Here is a 22,052-nt window from a genome sequence, read left to right on the forward strand (position 1 = left end):
TTTCGCGTGTGAATCAAGGAGCCTCTTATTCATTAAATGGAGATTTACTACCACCATGGACAAACCTTTTTTTAAAAAAAAAAAGTGGTAGTGTAATTAATTTGTTTGCTCGAGACAGTGACTACTCACAATGTAGTGTTACACGTATAAATCTTATTTTTATCTGACTATTACAAGACGTCAAGTGCTGCACGTTAATGATAATAATCGTGTGTGTATGTATATATATATGTGTGCGTATAGAGAGATACATACACGACATTATTTCTCAAATAATTAAAGTTAAAATTAATACATATCGTATAGACAAGATATTATAGATGATTATTGAAATAAGATTTGTATTTTATCATGTTATCAACTCAAATTCTGTAAATCTGCTATATAAATAGAGGTATCAAATGATGAATAAAGTACTTCAAATCATTCTCTCTTCTCTATATTTTTTACTATTCACAATATGTTATCAGCACGAGTACTCTTCAATGTAAAATTATGGCATGATCGACTTGGTCACCTTAAAATCATATATGTCCAAGTGAGTTATATCAATTGGATTATCATTGTTCACAAAAATTTTCTCAGTTATTCTATTTTCCTTGATTGAGTTTTGGTAGAGATCCACAAGATGTTTTGCGCTGAGACATTTTATTTTCTTTTTTGATTGTATCTTAAAATTTTATGGCATGATCGACTTGGTCACCTTGGAGCAACAATGATGCGTAAAATAATAATTAACTCACATGGACACCCTTTAAAGAACTAGAAGATTATTTTACACAGTGATTATCCATGTGTAGCTTGTTCACAAGACAAATTAATTATAAGACATTCCCCTATAATGGTTGATGTTGAAATCGCAACCTTCTTGGAGAGAATTCACGGGGATATTTGTGATCTATACACCCATCATATGGATCATTTCGATATTTCATGATATTAATTGATGCGTCTATTAGATTGTCACATGTTAGTCAACTTTAAACTCGAAATATAGCTTTTGCTAGATTACTTGCACAAATTATTAAATTACGAACTCGATTTCCAGATCATTCAATCAAGACAATTCGTCTTGATAATGCTGCTGAATTTAAATCTCAGACATTTAATGACTATTGTATGTCAATAGGGATTTCAGTTGAGCATTCAGTTTCCTATGTTCATACACAAAATGGCTTAACAGAGTCATTTATTAAGCGTTTGCATTTAATTGCTAGACCTTTATTGATGAGAACAAAACTTCCATCATCTGCGTGGGGCCATGCCATAATACATGTTGCGTCATTGATTCATATAAGGCCAATTAATTATCATCAATACTCACCTTTACAACTTTCTTTTGGTCGAGAGCCTGATTTTTCTCACCTTCGAGTACTTGGTTGTACAGTAAAAGTCCCTCTCCCACCTACACAACGAACCAGAATGGCCCCAAAACGTAGACTTGGTATTTATGTGGGATATGATTCACCATCTATTATTAGATATTTAGAACCTTTAATAGGAGACTTGTTTACTGTGAGATTTGCAGATTGTCACTTCGATGAGTTAGAATTTCCAAATCCAGGGGAAAGAAAGTTGTATCCCGAAGAATAACAAAAGGTTTGTTAGAATGAGAGAACATTATCTCATGATGATCCTCGAAATAATCAATGTGAGCAAGAAGTTGAAACAATCATTCACTTGCAAAGAATTGAAGATCAATTGCTCGATGCTTTTGTTAATACAAAGAATGTGACAAAGTTACATATACATGCAATGCCCCTGTAAAAATTGATGTCCCATAGGACCAAATACTATTCAACCTGCAAATAAATCTAAAATACGCCAGAAGCGTGGTCGACCAATTGGTTCCAAGGATACTATACCTCTAAAAAGAAAGGTATAAGAGAAAGAAAATTCAAAAGCTCCCGAAGAAGCAATCTTAGATGATGTAGTAAGAGAAATCAATGAGCCAAACTTGGATAATATTATTCCTAAAGAATCAAATTATATTCTCATGAAAATAATGAGACTTCAACAAATTATATATCATCCCGAAAATTGTGGGATCGAAATAACACAACTATTGACAATGTCTTTGTCCTAAATGTCGCCCTTGGCATCATACATAATGAAGACCCAGAACCACGATCTGTTAAGGATTGCCAACAAAGAGATAATTGGCTAAATTGGAAGAAGGCCATACAGGCTGAATAATACTCATTAGAACAAAATAAAGTGTTTGGACATGTAGTACGAACACCTGAAAATGTAATCCAAGTAGGATACAAATGAGTTTTTGAACTAAAGCTGAATGAAAATGGTGGAATTTAAAGATACAAGGCCCGAATCATAGCCCAAGGTTTCTCGCAGAGACTTGGAATTGACTATAAAGAAATATATTCATTTGTGATGGATGCCATTACTTTTTGATTCCTAATCAATTTAGCAATATCAAAAAGTCTTGATATGAGACTTATTGATGTGGTAACTGATTATCTTTATGGTTCGTTTGACAGTGACACACACACACACACATATACATATGAAATTCCCTGAAGGATTCAAACTATCGAAAGAAAATGGTGAAGAACCCAAGATTATGTTATCAAAATAACTGCATAAATCCTTATATGGATTAAAACAATCTGGTCGCATGTGGTACAATTGTCTTAATGAATATTTGTTAAAAGAATGATACACAAATAATGCTATTTGTCCACACGCTTTGATAAAAAGAACATATGAGAATTTTGCTATTGTGATAGTATATGTTGATGATCTAAATCTTATTAACACTCCAGAAGAGCTTACTAAAACTTCCAATTACTTGAAAAATGAGTTTGAGATTAAAAATTTAGGACATACAAAATTTTGTCTCGGATTGCAAAGGGAACATTTGCAAAAAGGGATATTTGTTCATCAATCATCATATACAGAAAAAATATTAAAGCGCTTTTACATAGACAAGGCACACCCATTAGCATCACCAATATTTGTTTGATCACTTGATGCTAACAAAGATATTTTTCGACCAATTGAAAATAGAGATAAAATCGTTGTTCCAGAAGTACCATATCTAAGAGCGATTGATGTATTGTCATATCTTGCAAATTGTACTCGCCCAAATATATCAATTTCTGTTAATCTTTTATTGAGATATAACTTATGTCCAACCGAAGACATTTAAATGGTGTAAAACACATATTTCGTTACCTTCATGGTACAACTGATTTGATATTATTTTATTCGACAAAAGTCAAAGTCTTCTTTATTTGGACATGCAGATGCAGGATATCTTTCTGATCTATATGGACTAAATCCCAGACATGTTATGTATTTACACGAGAAGATACTGCTATATCATGGAAGTCGGTGAAGCAATCCTTAATAGTGACGTCTTCAAATCACTCTGAGATCAGTGCAATACATGAAGCAAGTCGGGAGTGTGTGAGGTTGAGATCCATGACACAACATATTCAAGAATCATGTGGGTTGCCAACAGCCAAAGATAGCCCGACAGTAATATTCCAAGATAATGCTGCTTGCATTGCACAGTTAAAACGATGCTATATCAAAGGTGATAGAACAAAATATATTTCACCAAAGTTTTTCTATACACATGAGCTTCAAGAAAATGGTGATATTGACGGCCATCAAATTTGCTCAGATGACAATGTAGCTGACTTATTTACAAAGGCATTGCCAACTTCAACATTCAAGAAATTGGTACACAAGATAGGGATTCATCAGTTGAAAGATCTTAGATTATTGAGATCATGTGGAGTATCTATTTTTGTACTCTTTTTCCTTTGTTCATGTTTTTCCCATTGAGTTTTACTGATAATGTTTTAACGAGGTATCATTTTAGCTCCCACATCTTTTAGAAGTAATTTGTTGAGTCGATAATCATCTAAAGAGTGGTGTTATAGATAATATATTGTAGATAATTATTGAGATAAGATTTGTATTTTATCATGTTATGAACTATTCAAACTCTGTAAATTTGCTCTATAAATAGATGTCTCAAATAATGAATAAAGTACTCAAAATAATTCTCTCTTTTCTATATTCTCTACTATTAACGACAACACATATAATATAATCATATATTTATCTATATAGTATATATATACACATAAATAATTATAATTAAGTTTTAAAACCCTATATATAGTAACTACTAGCTAGATTTGTTTTTTAAAACATACCTAATGTTTTCTGCTAAAGGTATTTCTTCTTCATATAACCTAAATGTTGGAAAAAAATATATCTAATTTTTGATATTCAGATATTACTTTACCGAAATTATTGAGTTTCTCAAAATTTTTGGTACTTCATGTTATCAATATCTAGATTTTTGGTATGATAAAGTATTGAATTTGAAATTTTCGAAATATAGAGAAATAGTAAAATAATATATATAAATTAAAAATTATATAATATTTTTAAATAATAAAGTTAATTTTTTAAAAAAAAATAAGATATTTTTTGGTATAAAATGATATATATTGATACCATTCTGAAATCTCGGTATACTGCAATATTTTGATAAAATCCGTATGCTAATTATACATATAAAAAATATTGGTATACTGAAATTTTCGAAACAATATTACTGTAAATATTTTTAACATCGTAATTTTCTATATGATATACCACCTATGGTAGCACCCTAACTTTATAAGGAAAAAGATACCATGATTAAATTATTCAAAGCACAAATTTAGATTGGCAAGGAAATTTAATGCATATATATTTCCTATAAACAACCCCCCCCCCCCCCCCCCCCCCCACACACACACACACACACACACAGACACAGAGATATATATAAATCACATGTAATTAGGTGTTACAAGAGATTCTTCTTATTATTGTTATTATTTTGATAATTTTAATATAATACTCAATTAATATTTGATTCCAACTTAATCAATCGATTAAGACGTCCAAAGGGTAACTGGATGAATGACAAATATGGACATGATGTGACATTTTATTTATTTGTAGTGGCCAACTTTTAATATTAATCACGAATCAATAAAACGACACTCGTGCGTGATATGTATATGGATAAAATATGAAGATTTTTTAGGCTTTGGGACATTATACATATAATACACGATGTCACCTATGCGTATTCAAAGTTCTAATCTGAAATTTTATCTCTATACAAGGTTTAGAGATGATGGTAACCTTCATATATGAGTAAGAATGTAGGATGTCCTTTTAACTCATACGAAATAGTAAGTTAAAAGATGTGGACGAGTAGATAGAAAATCGAGAAGGTGGACAACAAACACCGATCTCTCAAACATACCTTTCACAATATTTCAGTAAGTAATATGATTCACACGAGAATCGATCATAAGACTTTGAGAAACATCAACCCACGTTGCTTCAAGCTTTACAAAATCGCCCAAGCCCCCGAGAACTGTAATCAAAATTTTATCTTTCTACTAAGTGGTTTGTTTTAAGGATACTATATAGTACGAATAATCTTATTTATACTCCAGATTTACGTCAAACGCACACTTAAAATCATTATTATGCATAAAATAAAGCGTAAACAACAATAATTTGGATTATTTGAAAAATGCATTGAACATAACAAATATATATTTTGATATATATATTTTGATATATATTTAATTATCTTATTTTTTGTTAAGATTGAAACTTGAATCCGACTCAACCCCAAGAGCTAGCTCAAGGAGGGAGGATTGTCCAAGTCCATATATACAACTCCCAGGTATTTTATCCAACCGATGTGGAACAACTAACACACCCCCCTCACGCACATGAATGAACATCCGGAGCGTGAAGTTTACAAATGACCCAATTATGGGCAGAAAGGGTGGTCCAACACATAACGGAGGAACCTGAGTTCTGATACCATGTTAAGATTGGAAATTGAACTTAACTCAATCCCAAAAGCTAGCTCAAGGGGGAGGATTGTCCAAGTCCATATATACAACTCCCGGATATTTTATTCAACCGATATGGAAAAACTAATATTTTAAACCAGTTTTTAAATTACTATAACAAAAAAATAATTTAAAGTAAGTATATATTTTAAAAATATAATATTAGCACGTCAAAAATTATTCATCATATAAACTAAATTATTTTGAATACAATTATAATATTATGACAGAACATGTGAGTTAATTAGGCTTTCTGATATATGACAGCATATATAATAAGATGATTATATTTATTTATAACTAAATTGGAACAGAGACGAAGCTCATTAATGGGTATGGTCCATCATCACTTATATTTAATTTGAGATTAAATTTTTTCATATTTTATGTATATTATACTATAATCATTTTTATCATCGATAAAAAAAAAATACATTTGGAAATTGCGCAATTGAATGAATATTGATGGAGAAGAAGGAAATGCAATATGTGTACGTAGTACTTGTTCCACTCATTAATTACTGTAAGAGCTCAAAACATGGGCGAAAGAGAAGGCGAAGAATTCACCAAATGGAGAATGCTGTTCCAGTAATTTTTGTTATCCTCATGGTAATCAACGTCGCCGGACTCTGGGCCTTCGTCGGAAAAGCGTCTGTCGGAAGCTGAATTACCCAGCAAAAGGTTCGTGAAATTATCCACGAAACTTTCACGAGGAACTTGCTCTGCGGAGTTATCCGTCCCTGGGAATGGCGGATCATGCAACTCGGACGGGAACTGAGCAGGGTTCTCGGATGCCGCGTTGCTGTGGTCCGTGAGAAGTTTCCACTCTTCTCCGGTTTCTTCTTTCATGATTCCGGCGTAATACGACTCCGAGCAGTTTTGTAGAGACTCGATGAAGGCGGTGGAGTGCTGCCCAGTCCCGGCGGCGGAGCTGAGCGTTGAAGTTGGGGATTCCAGGTCTCTCCCTATCCCTGTCGTGGAAGCGCCGCCACTGGCTCCTCCTACTTCACCTTGATTTACCCCAAAAGTCGCCTTTCCATGCTTTCAACACGTTGAGACATTCGAGCGTGCCGACCGGATTATGGTTCTGGCTTGTAGTAGAGGTGAATTCCGAGTTCCTGGCCTGTTTTCAGTGAATCAAAACCATTAGCATGCTGCAAGTCACTGGAAAATATTCAATTTCTACTTCCTCTGAATACCAACCAACATATCATTGCACATGTCAGCGATATCCACATCATTTCATCACTCAGATGAAATGTAAGTATTTGAGGATCAAAACCTAAAATAATTAAACAGCTTATAGGAGGAATTTGACTATTTTATCCACGCTTGTGAAAATAGCGAGCATAAAACAGCACCTGAAATGAAATAATGCCTGTGCCTGATCGGAGTTTGGACTGCCGGGCCAACCTTGTTTCGGCTTCAAGGCGGGCGCTCTCCCACTGGGCCATGTGGCTGAGATTGGCCGCATTCTTGGACTGTCCATCACTGCATAACCAAGCGTCGTTCTTGGTCTTGTGGGTCACCGGGTCGATACCCATTTTAACCAATCTTTTCTTCAGATGAGTGTTCCAGTAATTCTTAATCTCATTGTCTGTTCTCTTTGGCAAATGAGTGGCTATGGCGGACCACCTGATCAGAAGAAGACAATCAAAGTGGACACAAAAATGACGCAGGGAAATCAATCATCAGTCTCAGAACATGACAGAAAAATCTCGTTGTAAATGTCGAATTCACCTAAATATCAAATATATGTTACTTGAGCTATTAACTCCATAGATTTATTTAGAAAATTCACTGTCCAGCAACCCATTCTTGCATGGGCATAATAGAGTAAATGCTGCGCACATAAAACCCATCACAACCGGCAATAATTCGTCAGAAAATCGAAGTTGTGAATTTTTTACTGCCATAAATTTGGAAACATTTCTCACACAACGAATTTATTCCACATCTCAACTTCTGGAAAGGTTAATGAATTGACTGACAGCGCAGGAGCTAGAAAATTTTCAAAAAATTGAACCTGGAAACTGTAGAAACTCGACTGAAGTCTACCTGTTTCCTAAAAGGGCATGGAGCTGAATGATGCTTTGCTCTTCCTGTAAACTGAACTTGCCTCTTTTAATATCCGGCCTTAAATAATTCGTCCACCTCAATCTGCAACTCTTCCCGCATCTCTGCAACCCTGTTAACAGAAACCCTGATTTCCTGCACCCGAAAATTCAGCTTAAAAACATGACATTAAAGGCAGTACACTGTACCAGCTTTTGTGGGCAACGCCCGCCAGCTTCCATGGCCATGTTGCTCGATATAAGCCAAGAGCTTCTGATCTTCTTCAGAAGTCCACGGCCCTTTCTTCAACCCGATTTTATCACAGCACGGGGAACGACCCATTACCGGAGTCTGCACAAAAAATCGATCAAGAAACAGTAGCGCAATTTCTTGATATATCTTTGAAAGTTATAACTGACGATGCTTGAAGTGAAGTGGATACATAAGATGAGAAATAAGGGAGGAAGATGAGGTTGGGTCAGCGACAAAGATGGGATGAAGGTAATTAATGGTTTGATGATGACAACATAATATAAAATATATTGTGTGAAAAAAATTAAATTTAGTTTTAAGGAAAAATTTAAGAAAGCGTTTTACACTCAGCGGCCATATAGTGTAATAATTTAACCAGTTTCGACTTCATTTATGGAACATGCATACTTTTAATATACTGAATTTTTTTAAGGGTTTAATGCCTAAATTTATGTATATGTTATGGTGGTCCTCTTTAAATTATTAATTTTGCGTACTTTTGTGTGTTAATATGGATACACAAAATACCCTTCGACCTACTACGTACTATTTTTATTACCCTTTTCCATCTTTGTGGTAGTTCGGCTAGTTTTCTCATTTTCTTACACATTCATACTCATGAAAGTCATCTTTATATTTGAATTTAGGGTTTATTATTTGGGAGATGTCGAGTTTGTATTTTTTTTATCCACGTTTATAAAACATCTTATAGAACACGTTTTTCTAAAATATTTTATCTTCGTGATTAGTCGAACTATGTAAACAAACTATTATGTTGTGAATGTGTGAAGAAATTATCTTAAATCTTGGTTTCGAATTGAAATGCTTTCACTTTGTTAGTCACTCTTTCACGGAGATGTAAATGAACCAAACTGTTTGCGTGTTATTTGGAACTCGGTTCGATAAAAAGTTCGTTTGAGTTCGTTTGTTAATCATATCAAATCAAGCTAGAGCTCGATTTCGAGCTCGAAAATATAATCAAATAAAGCTCAAGTCCAAGGATATTTGGCTCATGAGATCGCAAACAAGTTCGTTAATATGCACGCAAGCTCAAGCTCGGCTTGTTTAGGTGGCTCGAGCTCTAGCTTGGCTCGTTTATGTATTTTTAGTTGCTATGTTTGTCGTTTTGATTATTTATGAACGAATTTGCACTTTCATGTCTGATTTAAAATTAGTTCACACACATACATACATACATACATATATATATATATATATATATATATATATATATATATATATATATATATATATATATATAGCAAACTCGAATAAAGCTCAAACTTGAGTTCGATCGTATGTAGACTTGTCAAATTGGGGTGGGCCGGCCCGTCATAAAAATTGGCTTGATAAATAGCAGCTCATTTGGAGACGGGTCAAGACGGGGTGCCCGCCAAATTACGGTAGGATTTCATATTTTTAGGTTTTATATAGAAATTAGAATAAATCTCATGCGCCTCTGTCACTCTCATATCTTATTTCTTCTTTATTTTTTCTTACACCTCCATCACTCTTGTAAAATCTATGTGCTTCTTTTTTTTCCTTTTTGAGACTGTGCACAATATCAGTTTATTTCTTTGCCTTTCGAAGTTCAATAGCAGAAAAGCACATCTGTCGTTTTAAATTTATGCCATTTCAAGGATTTCATTATTTTATTCTGGTCTGGATTTTACCGAAGTCTGGATTTTACCGAAGATGGCATGAAATAGCAAGATAAACACGTCTGTCCATCTTGGATAATTCTCACTATTTAAAGGACAAATTGGCTGAACACCTTTACTTAGTATGAAGCCAACATCATCCAGACACTTTTTTTTTGTTGTAATTTATCGCAAGATTGTCGCAAAAATCTTGCAATGATCAAATAGGAATTGTGTTGTTTTTGGGCTGAAAATTAATCAATACTACTTTAATTCAACGTATAATATATATTTTCAAAAATATATTGTGATGTTTTTTGGGGCAAAAAATCATATTGTGATATTGTCAAGCATGGTCAACTGCACATATATTTTATTGTATGCACACAATGCATGTGTGATATTGTATTATTGTTATAGAATTGTATTTGAGATTGAAGATTTTGTATATGGACTCTTTATATTTTTTCATTGTATCTGAAACTATTTTTTTGATTTAAAAGGTGTGAATGAAGATAGTTTGGAAAATGTTGTGATTGAAATGATTGAAGTTATTAATATTTTCATTATTGTATTGCAGATTATGCATTCTACCATAAACTAAAGTATTAACATAGATGATAATGAGAAAATTGGAAACAACAAGCATGGTAAGGAGGAAGATACATCAAAAAATGCCTAAAGAATTTTCTGATGTCTGGAATTATTTTACGAAAAAAGAGATTGGTAAGGAGGAATATACAAAGAGCCGAATATAATGCGTGCAGGAAAGGAGTATAAATGTGGGGGAAAAACAATACGGACTTATTCATTAAGGCATCATCTTCAAAATTGCAAAATGGTAAAATTTCATGATGTTGGACAAATGCTTATTGATCATGATGAGAACATGAGGTCAAAAAAATAGATCAAAAAATGTCACGTGAGTTATTAGCCGCTGTCGTTATTAAGCATGATTTGTGATTTTCTTTTATCGAGTATGATGGTATTAGAGCTTGGGTTAAATATATAAATCATGACGTGCTTTGTATTTCTAGAAACACTCTTGTTTTCGACATTTCAAGAATACACATGAGAGAGAAAGATAAACTTAGGCAATTTGGTTAACATAAAAAATAGAATTTCTTAACTTTAGAAGTATGGACTGCATGCACTAGTGAGGGCTTGTTGTTGATGATTGAAATTGAATAGAAAAATACTTAGTTTTGCTCCTATGCCTCCTCCACACTCAGGAGTTGAATTGACATCAAAATTATTTGGATTTTTGAACGAATGGCGGATTGAGAAAAAGTTTTTTCTTTGAAATTGGATCGAGCTCAAGTCAGACTTGTTAAACAGATAACGAGCTATTAATGAACCAAGCTCGAGCCCGACTTGATTAACATGATAAACGAGCTTTTAACGAGCCGAGCTCGAGCCTTTCACGAGCTTAGTAATTCAAGACAAATCGACTCGAGCCTGGTGATAAAAGCTCGAATCAATCGAGCTCGAGCTATCTATCAATCTTAAAAATACTTTAAAACAATTTAAGTATAAACGATCCAAATAAGATATTCGTCTCACAAAATACGACTCGTGAGAGAGGAGACAATACAAAACACACACCTTACTTTCCATAATTTAAGATAAATTATTAAAATATTTTAGAATAATATATTATGTATTTATGTAGAAACGAGATACGTTGGGCAACAAGAGCGCCAGCGCCATCAATGATTTATGCGTACCATATTTTAGCTCAGCCCTAATAGCCAATAAATTCACAGACCCATATGTCTCTTTTTATAAGGGGAAAAGCTTTTATATATTCTGTTATACTATCCGGGGAATCCAACGCCGAATTATGAAGCACCCATATTTTATTTGACGACGTCGTATTGAAATGGATGGAAAATAGTTCGAGCAATTAAGAATAATTATGATTTTACTACATTTTTTTTACGTACGGAGCGTAAATTATTTATACACTTTTAATCTTGATGCGGAGTTGGTGTGAGTTACTGAATTGTTAATTTCATTCACGGATCAAGAATTAATTGTCAAAATAAAATTTGATTTAAAAATTGAATATTATTTGTTTTTTTTTTTATGTTTGATATTGTCTCAGGACAAAAACTTGTGTGAGACGGTTTCACGGGTCATATTTGGGTCATCTATGAAAAAATATTATATTTTATGCTAAGAGTATTACTTTTTATTGTGAATATCGGTAAGTTGATCTGTCTCACAGCGATCTCACATGAAACCCACTCGTTACCTGAAAAGAGCATTTTAGAATGTACCTAAAGTTTTGTGATTGAGTTGATAAGAGAACTTTCACCTTAAAAGAAACCTTATTTTATTTTATTTTTCACGGTTTTACCTTTTTCACCCTCAGATAATTTCTTATAATAATATTTGAGAAATTGTGAATTTAGATTAGTCCGAACCAATTGGGACTGAGTTAAAGGTTGGCTACACATTCGTTTTGGTACGACTATGTCTGAGCGGAGGGCATTTTCGGTAGTTCGACCCGGAAAAATGACAATTTATTTTTGTGGGCCTCCTAACTTATAGGCGCCATGATTGATTTGTTGTTACATAAGACAAAATAGGCCCACAAGTAAATAAAATAATAAATAAATTGAGGGGCTGAAGATTTGGGCTTCAAGCCCAAATTGGTTAATAGTAGCCGACAAATGGGCCCTCTTTATTAAATTGCCTGGCTATGATGCCAGCTTACACCCATTCGTATGGTCCAACTTAAACTCAATAAATTACTGACACCACGTGAAAACTATTCCCTGTTGGAGTTGATGCACAAATCACAATACATTTTTTTTTAAATTACATATCTCATCATTGTTTCAGACAGCGCTTTAAAATATCATAAAATCACTTTTATAAATTGTTACTAGCTGAAAATTTAGTCTGATTTCACTAGGTGGCATTAGTTCAGACGTAGATTTTGAATTTGCTCAAAATCTGAAATCACAAATAAGACCATTTGAAGGGGGATGGGAGGGTGTTCCGGCGTAGTCTCTCCGACGCTCAATTAGAGGCTGAGGATATAATGACAGATCAGCTAAGAGTATTGCTGAAAAACAATATATTGAATATCTGAATCATACGCTCAAATCTGGTATTTATAGGACACTACACGAGCTTTCCACTTGTGCTGAGGATGGGCCGGAGTTTGAGCATGATCTTGATGGGCTCATTCCTAAAATATCAAACATAAGTGATTCATCCCAGATACGTTTCATTATTAATAAATTTATCGTTCTTTAAGTTAAAACGGAATTTAGTATCTATTTATACTATTAATTAAAGTTAAACCTGACCAACGTTTGATATGATGGTTAATCTTTTTCATAATCCAAAATTACCCTTTAAACACTTAGCTCCATAGTCATATTTTTCTCTCTTTTTATCATATTCTTCTCTTGTCATATCAATTTTCAAAAATTAATGTTATAAATATTTGTTTTTTTTAAAAAAAATATGTTTTACGAACGATACGATGACGTATGTCACGAGCTCACTAGTACATCATAATGATGCAACAACACTACAAAACATTTATTTAAAAGATGGGTTTGGCCCATTATCGTTCTTATATTGAAGATGACCGTGGATTTCAGCCCAGACCCGGTAACTCCAATTCCTAAAAAAACTTCATAAAATAAAAAATATAAAAAAATAAAATTATTATAAATTTGCATAATCCTTCTCAACCTTTTTGAAACATCAGACAATGTTTATATACGTTCGAATGATATCTATACTATACATATATAAAACAAGGCAAAAATTTGTGTGTGACGGTCTCACGAGTCGTATTTTTTGAGACAGATCTCTTATTTGGGTTATCCATGAAAAATTATTATTTTTTATGCTAAAAATATTAATTTTTATTGTGAATATCGGTAGGGTTGACCTGTTTCACAGATAAAGATTAATAAGACCGTCTCACAAGAAATCTAGTATGACGCGTCTCCTATAAACAAAATAATCACATTACTCAAATTCGTCCAAATTTTCCATTCTTGATGACGCACGATTTTTTCAAGTATGCCTTGTACGAGTCTCGTGTTAATATTCCAAGATGAGATCACTAATTTGTTAATTAATTGATTAGTCATACGCAATCCAATTTCTTTGATTATTCCTATCCTACATTCCATTGTAACCAACATAATTAATTTTCCCAACAAAGAAATTTGGCACATGACCTTAATTGGAGATGTTTGGACTTCATTGGGAAATACAAACCATGATTATGGTTATTGGCCAATTCAAGAATGAGTGGGTTTATTGTGAGACGGTCTCACGAATCTTTATCTATGAGACGAGTCAACCTATACCGATATGCACAACAAAAAGTAATACTCTTAGCACAAAAAGTAATATTTTTTCATGGATGACTCAAATAAGATATTCGTCTTATAAAATACGTCTCGTGAGACCGTCTCACACAAGTTTATGATTTCAAGAATTTACTCAATCTGTAAATAATATATTTATCACTTATATATCAATCGGTTTGTATCATAAGAAAATAGTTAGTTTATTTGATCATATGCAGTTGTACTATAAATATTTATATTTATAAAATGCTGTATTATTGTATTTTTTTTAATATTTACTTATAGTATGATTTTCTAGGCCACCAAACCATTTAAGTTTTCCATGAGTTCATCCATCCATAACTAAACACCATAAATTAGAGCAGGTAAGACATCTTAGGTCAGTCCAACATATGAAATATGTGAGTTGAGTTGGCAATTTTTATACTCACATAATCTAACAGAGTTATCAAAATTGACTAGATAAGTCAGGCCGCCCAACATAAAATAGAGAAGTCGAGTTAAAAAAATTTCGAACCGTCCATCCCGCTACCCGTTCTGAAGGTATTGCATTAAATCCCAAATTGAATAGAAAGCCACTATACATAGTTGTATGATATCCAAATGCATTGGAATAAACATACACAACCAAAAAGGATTGGGGCAAATCTCAGTGTAGTCCACCCCTTATTCTAACACCTTGTATCTAGAAATGTTTATACACACACACACACATATATATAAGTTAATTTGATTGAAGCTGGTTGTTACTGGTGGGCTTGATTGTCCTATAGTGGATCTCAGATATGGGCCGTGGGCCCAAAATGACGACCTTGGATAATGGAGTGAAGAAACCAAATCTAGTGGGGCCTGCTTCATCTGCTAGTGGCCCGGCTCCGTTCGTCCATGTTAGACCGACTCACCTGGGAGTATGCATTGTTATTATTATTTTTTAATTACGTATTGTCCTAACTATATTCATTTTTAAAACTATTTAACATATAAACTAGAAATATTTATATTTTTATTCCCAATGATAACTCACTTAAACAAAATAATATTGAACATGTCATACAGCTAGGATAAGATCTTTTATGAGGCCAAGGAGGCCACCGCCTCAAAGCCCGGTCTTTGAGGGTTTAATGTATATATTTTGAGTTCATGACTTACTGTAATGATTTTTTTTGCTCAATATTAAATAAAAAAGAATAATTTGAATATTTTTTGTTTGTAATCGATCAAACTCGATCTTTTCTTAAAGTTCTGTTTGAACAATTTAAACCATATCAAAAGACTTCGAGGCATTTGTTGAGTTTAGAGAAGTTAACGAGTTAATATTTAACTAACTAGCTTGATGAAGTATTGTATAGAGTTTCAACAATTTTTTAAGATGCTACAATGTTTGGTAAAACAGAATGAGTTATATACTTATATTGCCTATAAGATTTTGTTAATCATCCTAATAACAGAAGTTAATTGAAGTTGAACTTAACACAAACTTATTTTCGATCAATAATGTCACAAAATAGACTGAATGAGCTAGATGTGTTGTTGATTGACAAAGAAATGATTTGAAAACTGAAATACATAAATTTGATATATATTTCTTTTCTAAAATAGCTAGACGATTATTATTAATATAATTATTTCAAATGTTTATTGATTTGTTTTTTAATGTAATATAGTATTTATTTTGTATTTATTATTATTTATTGTATTTATTAATTGCTAACTTAATTTTAGCATTATTTATATCAACAAACAAACCTATTTTTAAATTTTTTTTTCAAGCCCCATTGAACACGGGTATGACTGTGTACAGGGATGGAGTTATGAGAAAAAAATTTAAAATAATATATCAATAAAAAAACACCCAAATATAAATATAGAATCGAGATTTGACAAGGAAAATAGTCAAGGGAATGTCGTTTAAAATTGAGAGAATATGTGTGTGGTGTGTAACTACGTGAAACCTTACAGAAAGATTTCCAGAACAAGTTTCATTCCTTCAATAACAAGAGCTATGCAGGTTATTCCTCAACTTATTTCTTGATCTTCTCACTCTTTAAACTCTCGTTGAAGTTTCTGAATTCACTATCTCAAACAAACTACAAATCACAAGTCTTTTATAAAACAAACTAATTTTTTTGACTAATTCGATTCTTGAGATACGGAATGAATCCACACGTATTATTTTAGCATACCATCTCCATTAATGAATTCAACCTACGAGTGGTCGGCCGTCGGTTGACCCCAATAACTCTCGCAACTTTTCATTTTTTCCCCTATAAAATAAATAAGCACGACTATTATCGAAGAAAAATAACTATGTTTAGCTAAGGGTGGAGATTTGATATACTTTTGTCACATAATCAAATTCGGAAACTAGTAGAAATGATATTTTCTAATGATACAATTTCATAAAGTTTCTACTTGAAAACTTAATAATTATTCCACAAGCAATCAAGGTCTATGGAAGAAGTTGAAATATCTGCAAATTCTTGGTCCTGATCATGAAAAGGCTTGAATCCAGCATCAAGATTGCTACTTTCCTGTAAGAATTCTGGCCTTGCATTTTCCCTCGTGCTTGCTCCTTTATTCTCCAGCAAGATCTTTAGTATGGACTGATGTTGGATCATGGCTGAATCGGGGTCAAGAATATTTTTATGAAATTGAGACGAGATATAAGAATTTGGAGTTGATACTTTGGAGAAATGAGATGGGAATGGCGAAAAATTTCGATGATCCTCCATTCGAGTGGAGAAACAGGGCAAGTTCGACACTTCTCCTTCGTTGAATCTTCTAATTGTCTGGTTCTCATCAGAAGATATCTCCATCAATGAAGGCAAAGCTGAGGACTGTGAGTCCGCACCGTAATCTAGACCTGATACATGGATCTTCTTCCCGCTGGAACTCTTCTTGAAGACTCTACATATTACCCATTCATTCTGCAAATTCAAGTAGAGAAGAAATCTTTAGACATAAGTAACCAAGAATCGTTAAAAAAACAGAGGAAGCTTGGACCTTAGCATTTTTGGGGAGATTGCACATGGAATTCTTGCCCTCCAGCCTGTATTCATGCATAACCCAGTCACTCTTTTCACCTCTTGGAGCCCTTCCCCTATAGAAAACCAAAGTTTTCTTCATCCCGACCAACGTCTCCGCTCGAAAGATCTCCTTATCCTTTCCGGTGGCCTTCCAGTATCCCGCATCCGTGGCTCTATTTGTCCTCAACCCAGTCGGGTACTTCCTATCCTTCAAACAGAAAAAGTACCACTCCTTTTCTCCCATTTTCGCCTTCCCTTTAATTCCAAGATCAAAAAATTAATCAACGTGACGCCAAAAAAATTAAAATACATTGCCATATTCTGATATTCATCTATTAACTACCACAACACTTACATGGCAAATCCCAAGGCTCCACCTTGTTCAGATCAACCTGCCCAATGGCTATGGCACTGAAGCTAAAATCAAGAACTTTAGCAGACAAATAATGAGTTATGAGCTCCTCGTCCGTAGGGTGGAACCGAAAACCCGGCGGCAGTTCAATCTGCTCATCAGAACCACACACATCTTCCATTCTTGTTACCATTTTTAGATCAAAATACTTTTTTAAAAAACTTTCTACAGTAAGAATAAAGATGGAATTCTCAAATGGAGCATTTATATAGAATTTTTAAATGATAATCTGGCTCTTTGGATGTGTGTAAGAGAAAGATATGGGAGGAAAGAAACAGGGAGAGGTCTCTTAACAGAAAGATTGGGAGGTTTTGTGGAATACAACTCCTAATATAGTTGTTTTTTGAGGAGATATAAAACGTGGGAATCATGCAACCAGAATTTTTTCTTATGTAATATTAAATAAATCGTGTATTTTTTCCGTTATCTTGCTTTAATATACGTATATATTAAATTAAAAGCTCTTTTTTTGTTTGGGTTTTTTATTTTTATTTTTTAAAAAAATATTTAAAAGTCTTGTTAGTTACAATTTGTTTAACCATATTCATCTACTTGTAAAGTTTCTATATGTCAAGAACCGCCAATTCAGTTCAATCTGATCTAGTAATCCTTTCATATTATCGTAATTTTTATTTTACGAGCACGAATAACTCGAAAAATTCGAAGTATTTTAAATTTTTATTTTTTCGATTTTTCAAAGTGTGGATGCTAAACTCATTCACAAAATCCTACTTGTTTTCGATCATGGTACGTACTAGGTAGAGTTTTGATATGTCTTCCAACTTGCAAAAGGACCACAACAAAAAGGTAGTTTCTGTTAGGGCATTGGTTGGTGCATTATTCTCGTGATTTAGGTTCGCATGATGCAATAACATGTTCTTTTTTTGTTTTTTTTTTATAGTCTCACTATTTTTTATTTTGTAAATAACTATTTATCAAATTATATATTATTCGATTGCAAGGCATAGTTAACTTAACGTCTACATTATAAACTATATGCGAATGTATATGTTTAAAGTAGGTTGTTACGACATGATTACAAGTCTTATATTCATAAACCTAATTGTTTTACGTTGAAAATTATATATCTCTAAAATGATGTAATATTTTTGTTGGGAATAATAATTGTCCCTGTTTGGTAGAGAGATCGAATCGTGGTGCTTGAGCTTTTGTGCGGTTTAAAAAAATTTGAGCTGCACCATTACTATTAGCTATAGCTTTTGATAAAGCGACGAGCGCTCAGTTCTACAATTAATATCAGAGCCAATGTCACATATTCAATTCTCATTGATTACAAGGAGCGCAATTATTGGGAGGGAGATTTTTGGGTGCAATAATTGTCCTTGCTTGGTAGAGCGATCGAATCGTGATGCTTGAGCTTATGTGCAGTTTAAAAAATTTGAGTTGCACCATTACTACTAGCTATAAATTTTGGTAAAGCGGCAAGCGCTCGGTCCTACAATTGATATCAGAGCCAAGGTCACATGTTCGATTCCAATTGCAAGTAGCGCAATTATTGGGAGGGAGATTGTTGGGTGCAATAATTGTCTCTGCTTGGTAGATCGATCGAATCGTGGTGCTTGAGCTTCTGTGCGGTTTAAAAAGATTTGAGTTGCACCATTACTACTAGCTATAGCTTTTGGTAAAGCAGTAAGCGCTCGGTCCTACAATTTTTATATCATGGAAATTCATAATGTTTTTATCGGGTGAGAGTTTGTTACAATCGAGCCTCAAATCCGATATCTCGCTTCAAATTTAGATCATTGTATACGTATAAAAGTCACAAATCTGTAAATAATTCAAACTGATATAATAACAACGCGTCAAAATTTCAAAAAAATACAAATAGAGTATGTGCCCACAACTAGACTAGGAGTATTCTTTTTCAAATTTGCTATCACATTATACCAACCATCTCCTCTAAAAAAAGTCCAAGTAGAATATTTGTAAACGAACATTTTATAGCGTACAACGATAAAAAAAAAATTTCTTCCTATCCGACTGGTTCGATATAATTTCGAACCAACATAAATTAGCGACTCAAATCAATTTGATCAATTATTACTAGGATATTAGGTTGTGCCCACAAGTAGATAAGCTTACATTTTCAAACAAAAATTAAATAAAATGTACCGTAAATAAAGCAATCGATTATATCGTCACACATGTAATTCGTGTGTTCCGTAGAAAAAATAGAGAATAAGTTGTTTTTTGTTTTAAAATTCTAAAAAGAAATTTATTACTTTTTTAAATTGAATGATATGAGAAAAAATAAAATTTAAAGAAAAATGTGGTATATGTTTTATAGTTAAATATTTTTTTGAAAATTAATTAAAATCTGGATTACCATACTAAAGTTTGTTAGTAAAAGTATTTTAATTTTAATATATAGTATCACATTAAATATACCACAATGTTGGGTGTAATAATTGTCCTTGCTTGGTAGAGCGATCGAACCATGGTGCTTGTGCTGCTGTGCGGTTTAAAAGATTTGAGTTGCACCATTACCACTAGCTATAGCTTTTGGTAAAGCGGTAAGCACTCGGTCCTACACACAATTATTACTACTATTATTATTATGAAGTTGTTTGACTTGACTTTCTTTTATTCTTATTCAAAAGTAGTTTTCAAAGGTTTTTTTTTTTTTTTTGCTATTTTCAAAGGTATAAGGGTTTTGGCAAATTTTCAAAGGTTTTTACTATATATAAGGTTAAAAACTAAAAAAAAAAATGACAATTTTTTTTTTGAATTTTTTTTACCTATATTTCAAAATTTTAAGATATATTTATAGATTACATATTTACTAGAGAAAGAAATATTAGTATAAAATTTGAAACAAACTCATTTAATTTATCATTTTCCATGCAAAACTAAAATAGACAGAGCTAGTTATTTAAAAAAGAATGAAATAAAATAAACAGAGCTGGTGATTTTGTTTGGTCCACAATCCACATTATCATGATGTGATCAAACTCATGGGGCATATTTTACGTAGGGCTAAAAATCCTGCATTTATTTAACATAAAATTTGTAAAATAATATAATACTAAATATTTTATTTATAATTAAAATTTTAAAAATAAAAAATTATATTTCTGTCATTTAAAAATATTACTTAAATTTTCATCCAGATGATTCTGAAATTCGGATCAATCGAAACGTGATATTAAAGTAAAAAAAAAAAAATCAACCTAACAAATACCAGTCAATCGGATTATCTACTTACTAATATACCTGTAATTAATTTACGAGGAATTTCCGAAGTTTCAGTTCTTTTCTTTGAATGGTTTTAAATTTCCAAAATAGTGTTAGAGTAGTTATGTGATTTAAAATACTTGAGTTGGATCACGACCATAAGTTATAATTTTCGATAAAACGATAAATCTTAGTGTTACAACTGTTCGATTTAGATTGTTTTGCAAGTCGTATAATTAAAGAAAGAGATTGTTGTAACATAATAATTTTCCATGCTGTATGTTTTAAATTTTTTGAATTATAATTTATTAACAATTACAAATTTAATTTTTTTTTTAGTAAAAATGTAAACTCATTTTTTTGACTACTGAAATCAAATATTTTTAGTAGTACGGCTGCCGAAAGAGCAGTAGGCAGCAGCTAGAGAATCTGAATCGCTGTCTTAGTTCTGATTGGTTAATGATAAGGTATAACCGGCCTAACTTCGATTTTGACCAATGACTTTTCCTTAAGCTAATATATATCAGGATAATCACCATTAACAGTGGGCCATGTTTCATCTGTTCCGACAGGGTGTCACGACAGGGGACATCCACCTGGCGCATTATGTCTCGTAGGATGTCTCCACGTGTGTCTCGATCTCAGTTTGGCTAACGATTAAGTTGATTTAATTTTGTATGATATTGATTTTTTTGATTAAGAGGTTTGAATGGAAATGGACAAATTCAAATTCCCACGGATTTGGGTAAATAGAGTGCTGAAAAGTGTGAAATAGTTTGTTGTTTACAATTCAACTCATCGAATTTATTCAATATTGCTGGATAATAATTAAGTTTGTATTTTGATCGATATATTTGATTTGAAAAAAAAACGAAAAATTAATTTCAAAGTTTTGAAGTTGTTTAATTGGATTTAAAATTCACTTGAATACAATCCATCCAAAATTTATTTAAATAATTTAAGGCAAAAACTTGTATGAGACGGTCTCACGGGTCGTATTCTGTGAGACGGATCTTTATTTGGGTCATCTATGAAAAAGTATGACTTTTTATGCTAAAAGTATTACTTTTTATTTTGAATATGGGTCGGGTTGACCCGTCTCACGGATTAAGATCCGTGAGACGGTCTCACATGAGACCTACTCATAATTTAAAATCATGAAATTTTAATCTATCAATCGATCTAAACTCGAGGTAAGGGAACATATATAATAT

At 32.7% G+C, this 22,052-nt stretch overlaps 2 protein-coding genes across 2 annotated transcripts; both read right to left on the reverse strand.

The window, feature by feature from the left end:
• Positions 1-6,344: 6,344 nt before the first annotated feature.
• Positions 6,345-8,464, reverse strand: LOC140806267 (transcription factor MYB16-like). The gene is given in 5 exon segments (XM_073162823.1): positions 6,345-6,920; positions 6,922-7,032; positions 7,271-7,544; positions 7,968-8,097; positions 8,174-8,464. Coding segments are annotated over 5 exon segments (1,128 nt in total). The 5' UTR covers positions 8,307-8,464; the 3' UTR covers positions 6,345-6,440.
• An 8,029-nt stretch (positions 8,465-16,493) lies between these two features.
• LOC140804671 (NAC domain-containing protein 92-like) lies at positions 16,494-17,955 on the reverse strand. Its single transcript, XM_073160759.1, has 3 exons — positions 17,587-17,955; positions 17,209-17,486; positions 16,494-17,132 (listed from the first exon to the last, which is right to left on the reverse strand). The coding sequence occupies exons 1-3, from the start codon at positions 17,774-17,776 to the stop codon at positions 16,626-16,628; spliced, it is 975 nt and encodes a 324-aa protein (XP_073016860.1). The 5' UTR covers positions 17,777-17,955; the 3' UTR covers positions 16,494-16,625.
• Positions 17,956-22,052: the final 4,097 nt, after the last annotated feature.

The sequence above is a fragment of the Primulina eburnea genome, chromosome 11, assembly GCF_022965805.1.
Source record: "Primulina eburnea isolate SZY01 chromosome 11, ASM2296580v1, whole genome shotgun sequence".
NCBI lineage: Eukaryota > Viridiplantae > Streptophyta > Magnoliopsida > Lamiales > Gesneriaceae > Primulina > Primulina eburnea.